Consider the following 5151-nt stretch of genomic DNA (forward strand, 5'->3'; position numbering starts at 1 on the left):
AGAAAGGTGCGACGATAGTGCAATGTCTCAAAGATTTGTAGGTTTACGGTTGGTGCACCTGTAAAATTGTCCAGTTACAAATGAAAGATTACACAATCTGTGAAGACTCTTGAAAAAAATAAACAATGATTTGACAGAACTACTCTGAATATTTCAAGAGAAAATAGTTTTTTGGCTTTCTGAAATACAAAATTACGTAAAAAATACATTCTATGTTGGCGAATATTAGAAAAGTTTTTAAATGGGGGTCCCTCGTAAAAAAATCAGAAAATAAGAATTTGCAATCATCACTATTATTGGCAGCTTTTGTTGGGGTTCTTGAAGATGTTTTATTTTGGAAGAATATGTGGATATCTCTTATATTTATTTTTATTCTCAACATTATTTATTTGTAAGTACACACGTCGTCGATAGTAATACATTTTGTTTAGGTTATAATTGCGACAACACGAAAGTAAGAAGGCTTGTGTTTCATGCTTGTTTTTAAATGGAATAAAATAAAATGCGCACTTTAGTAATTATAACTTTATTGTGACGTCACATTTTTAGGGTTTGCTGTTTTAAAAAAACTAATTGAAATAAAAATAACTTTGTATATTGGAATTAAAAGGTTATTTGACGAAATAAGAATATATGCATAATCAGGGAAATATTATTATTTTAATGGAACTTTTTTTATTTCAGCATATGCCTTAATTTAGAAGTAAATTTCATGGAGTTTATTTTCTATCTAACCACTGTAATAGTTGCCCTGGATGGTTTCGAATCTTGGTTGAAACACAAGCACAGAACAACTTGTTTAAAGAAGCTTGCTTGTCACAATGGAACTAAGCTTAGCTCTGCTGCAGCCTATTTGAAGCAGTGGATGAAGATGCGTTGGTGTGAATATGTTTATTTACGGGAAACTAATCACACTAAGGTAAACTTTTTGAAACATTGTAGTAATGTGATTTTTCATTTCGGACCAGGATGTTATTTAATTTTACATTTATTGTTTCAGGCTTTCTTGATGATGAACATAATCTTGGGTATGATTTTCCTTGTAGGGAAATACTTCAGTGGATACAAGTTAATGTATATTGTGCTTATGGTGACATGCTTCCTTTACAAGATAGCTAAACCAGTTGTAACACTTGCACATAAAATACAACAAAATGCAGGTAAATTAATATTTAACTTACTTTTTTGTGTGTTAAGCCATTAGCATTTTGCAAGAATAATTAAGATCAAAATGGCTTAAAAAGACCTCAAGAACAACATACCTGACTTATCAAATTCTGACACCAAAAAAAAAGAAAAATCTAGTGCTCAACAAAAATCTATTACATAAAGAATGAAAATATAAGAGCAGCTTACTTTAAAAAAGCTAATGTATTTACATTTATAAATATTGTGGTATGTATTTTAATTGCAAGAAATCTGGTGTTAATAAAACATGGTTTACAACTAAATATTTATGAATAGAGTATGTAACCATTTATAGTTTAATTTTTACTTAATGTAATTTTTTTGCAGATTCAGATGGGGAATTAGAAGGTCTTATTCCTGAAATCACTGAAGGAGACATCAAGATACTGTCTCTAGAGTCTGAGACCAAACATGTTGTTGATGAAAGGCAAAGCCTAGGTTGTTATCTTACCATAATATTAATAAAATAGGTATAAAAACAAGTTTAAATTTTGTCATAAAATTGAATTTCAGACTATTGGAAGCCAGAAGATGTCCCTATGGAAGACAGTGATAGTTCTGACCATAGCAGTTCCCTTGTAACCAATATGTCAGTAGAAAAGTTGCAGGCATTTGAAAAAGAAGTGGATATAACAGATTCTAGCGAGGATGAATATATACCCTTAGGTAAGGGAGGATATCCATAATGATATATATAATAAATTACATTGAAAAGGCTGATCTTATATTAACTGTTTCTATTTGACAGTACCATAAGTAAACATTTTCTTATTATTTACTTGGTAGAACTTTCCACTTTAATGATATATTTACTTACAGTTCAGCAGAAGCAACTTCCTTCTACATTAGAGGAAATTCAACCAGCAGGGACCTGGAGTGGTGCCGCTTACAATGCTTTCTTCAACTTCGCGGGAGCCGTCTCCAATATGGTCTATGCATCTCAGGAAGAAAATAAGAGGAAGCGCATGTCTAGTGTAGACTCATCAGATGGCTTTGAAATGATTGATAAAAGTGACTTAAATTAAGGACATATCATAAAGTTAACAATACCAGTGACTTAAATTAAACAACTATTACTAATTATATAGTATTATTTATTTATGACTTATAGTACTTAAACATTGCATGACATGTTCTCCAATCTGGACATAAGTTCTTGATGCTGTTTTTTCAGAGCTTTTAATCTCACAGCATTAAGAGCATTCCGGGCAACCAGGGCCTCTAGCATTGGCCGAGACATCTGAAACAAGATGAAAAATTTTCTGTTTTTACCTCAGTCCACCATTTTAGTGCCATAGCCTATCCATTTGCATCCATAAAGATAACACCATAAGATTGATATTAATAATGAATAATTATATCCAATATGATAATTACAAGCTCAATGAACATTCAGATGCATAGAGATGTAGACCACTCATTGTCACTGTGTTGTGCTACAGGTAGTACATAAGAAAATATTTTAAACATATAAACATAATCACCTTTTCTACAATATGCCCTATAGCTATTGTCCTCACAGCTGCATTATGTTGTTTGATAATAATATCATCAGTTTCACTATGGCCAACTTCATTCTGGTAGGCCTCATCCTCTTCTTCTTTAAGAATTGCTGGTAGTTGCGTTAATATCTGGATAACATATAAAAGTTATTATAAGACGATTTTTACACATACTAAAAAACCTTAAGAAGAAAATTGAAGTATCATCATATACCTCAAAGTTGTTTGTCATGAGAGAGTCATTGTTGTTCACAACTTCCATTTCAATTTCTCTTCTGCTTTGGGTTGAGCCATCAGTGACAGATTGAAAGCAAGTAATTTGTATCTGCAATATAAATATAACAACCACTCATAATCTAGATATTTAAGATAAATAAAGAACATCAAATAATCATAGTATACTAACAGATGGAGCTTTGGTACTTTGATCTGTAAGGAATGCAGCAAATATTATCCCTACAAAACTGGCATCCATCCTTTGGTACATTGATTGTGTTGCAAGATCTGTAAACATATAAAGCTCTCACACAATTTTTTTTATACCAAGTCCAACAAGCATACATCCCGCTTGATGGTAAACAGTCACCATAGCCTATGGACTATGGTGACTGCTTACCAGAAGTGTTACATGTGTGTTGCTAACCCTTTAAAAACTTCATTTAATTACTTAGGCTAAATAATTTATAATATCATTATTTATCAATAACTTCAAAACATGTTTAGTCTGTTTATAAGGTATTCAACAAATTGAAGCACACTTTAAAAAAGTGGGGATCCGTTTAAGAGCATATTTGGTATCTTGTCATGATTATGAAATGCCAGAAGAAAATTTTTCCCCTTTGTATCGACAGTTGGCCGACGTGGACAACCTGACCCATATAAAAAAAGAAACACATTAAAAAAAATCTTCTACTTTTTCCTAATCAGAACACAATAGGTACCGAATATGCCCTTAACCCTTTACCAGGCTAAGGGATATATATTTCCCACATGCGGCTCTTCAAACATGTGTTCTATTTTCGATGAGTAAGACTGACATTCGATTGTCATTTTTGAACTGTCAGCCTGGTAAAGGGTTAAGCAGATCCCAACCATTTTTGTTACATTCTGTATACAAGGTAACTAATATTGGTTAAATTAAGGTTACTAAAAAAAGAAAGTGAAGCGAAGAGGTTAGAAGTGGTGGTGGCCGAGTGGATATGACGTCTGACTTTCAATCTGGAGGTCGTGGGTTCTAATCCTAGCTCGTACCAATGAGTTTTTCAGAACTTATGTACGAAATATCATTTGATATTTACCACTAGCTTTTCGGTGAAGGAAAACATCGTGAGGAAACCTGCATACATCTGCGAAGAAATTCAAAGGTGTATGTCAAGTCCCCAATCCGCATTGGGCTAGCGTGGGGACTATAACCCGAGCCCTCTCGCGCATGAGAGGAGGCCTGTGCCCAGCAGTGGGACGTATATAGGCTGAATTATTATTTACTAAAATTAGTGTTTTGTAATCTATAATATTATCTCTACAAAGTCTCATTGTTTTGTTTATTAGCATTAAATACCAGAAGAAACATGTTAAATAATGATACAATTAGCAATCAAGACCTTTGTCTACAAGGATCCAGTAATTTTTAATGAATTTCTTACCAACATGTGAAGGCCACACAGTAATATGTGGATGGGAGTGGTACCAGCCTACTACCCTTAATGGCCGCCCTACTTCTGCGGCGAGCTCTTCTGCTCTTAATGTAGCCTGCACTAGCTGCTCCTCTGAGATCTCGACACGGTCAGGCTTCTTATCCAACCGCCGTAAAATAACCGATGATACTATTGAAACTAGCGAACCATTGTCGTGAACCTGAAATATGACCAATATGGGTATTGATTTATTAGTGGTGTAACATTAACCCCCTGATAATTACAAAATCGAGTCTGTGTACCTCTCCAATTAATAGACCCATTATTTCTTCTTTTTCTGTAGACAGTGCATGTTGAACGCAAACCAAGGTAACATCAGTAGATAGTAGTACTTTATTTAGCATTTTACAGCTTATTAAGGAGAAAAAGAGTTAATAAAAATTTAAATTCTCTGGATGTGTGACCGATTACTGTTTACGTTTTTTATCGACTGACAGATGACAGATTCCCTCAAAGAGCATATAATCACTACGTTTATGCTTTTTTTTGGTAGAGGTTAATACCATATGCCATACTGCAATCTCGCCTAATGTTTATGAAAATTGTAAATTCAGTTTAGTCAAATAAGTATGTTCAAAACATCTTCAAGATTGTTAAGCTTTAGCGGTACAACTATCAAATAAATTAACTGAATCTGAATACAAAATACAATAAAATACCAAGTTAATTTAGGCTAGCCAACACAATGAAATTTTAATATATATTATCAGTATTACGTAATCTGTGGTTTAATATTGGTAAATTTGACATTTCAGACTTTTGGGCAT

At 33.2% G+C, this 5151-nt stretch overlaps 2 protein-coding genes across 2 annotated transcripts; one reads left to right on the forward strand and one right to left on the reverse strand.

Moving 5' to 3' along the window:
* The first annotated feature begins 113 nt into the window (after window positions 1–113).
* Window positions 114–2268, forward strand: LOC133521363 (uncharacterized). Its single transcript, XM_061856285.1, has 6 exons — window positions 114–391; window positions 685–919; window positions 1001–1160; window positions 1516–1626; window positions 1702–1854; window positions 2008–2268. Exons 1-6 carry the CDS (start codon window positions 213–215, stop codon window positions 2211–2213), a joined length of 1044 nt encoding a protein of 347 aa, XP_061712269.1. The 5' UTR covers window positions 114–212; the 3' UTR covers window positions 2214–2268.
* LOC133521366 (lys-63-specific deubiquitinase BRCC36-like) lies at window positions 2262–5040 on the reverse strand. The gene is made up of 6 exons (XM_061856292.1): window positions 4627–5040; window positions 4334–4544; window positions 3097–3194; window positions 2905–3015; window positions 2673–2819; window positions 2262–2428 (listed from the first exon to the last, which is right to left on the reverse strand). Exons 1-6 carry the CDS (start codon window positions 4726–4728, stop codon window positions 2303–2305), a joined length of 795 nt encoding a protein of 264 aa, XP_061712276.1. The 5' UTR covers window positions 4729–5040; the 3' UTR covers window positions 2262–2302.
* Between the last annotated feature and the right edge of the window lie 111 nt (window positions 5041–5151).

The sequence above is a fragment of the Cydia pomonella genome, chromosome 9, assembly GCF_033807575.1.
Source record: "Cydia pomonella isolate Wapato2018A chromosome 9, ilCydPomo1, whole genome shotgun sequence".
Taxonomy (NCBI): domain Eukaryota; kingdom Metazoa; phylum Arthropoda; class Insecta; order Lepidoptera; family Tortricidae; genus Cydia; species Cydia pomonella.

Excerpts from the sequence above, each read along its gene's own strand:
- LOC133521363 (XM_061856285.1), top strand. The coding sequence starts at position 213 with ATGTTGGCGAATATTAGAAAAGTTTTTAAATGGGGGTCCCTCGTAAAA. Across the intron at positions 1,161-1,515 it reads TAAAATACAACAAAATGCAG|ATTCAGATGGGGAATTAGAA; the intron begins GTAAATTAATAT and ends ATTTTTTTGCAG. Across the intron at positions 1,855-2,007 it reads GGATGAATATATACCCTTAG|TTCAGCAGAAGCAACTTCCT; the intron begins GTAAGGGAGGAT and ends ATTTACTTACAG.
- LOC133521366 (XM_061856292.1), bottom strand. The coding sequence starts at position 4,728 with ATGCTAAATAAAGTACTACTATCTACTGATGTTACCTTGGTTTGCGTT. Across the intron at positions 4,545-4,626 it reads TGGGTCTATTAATTGGAGAG|GTTCACGACAATGGTTCGCT; the intron begins GTACACAGACTC and ends GTCATATTTCAG. Across the intron at positions 3,195-4,333 it reads TGTGTGGCCTTCACATGTTG|ATCTTGCAACACAATCAATG; the intron begins GTAAGAAATTCA and ends ATATGTTTACAG.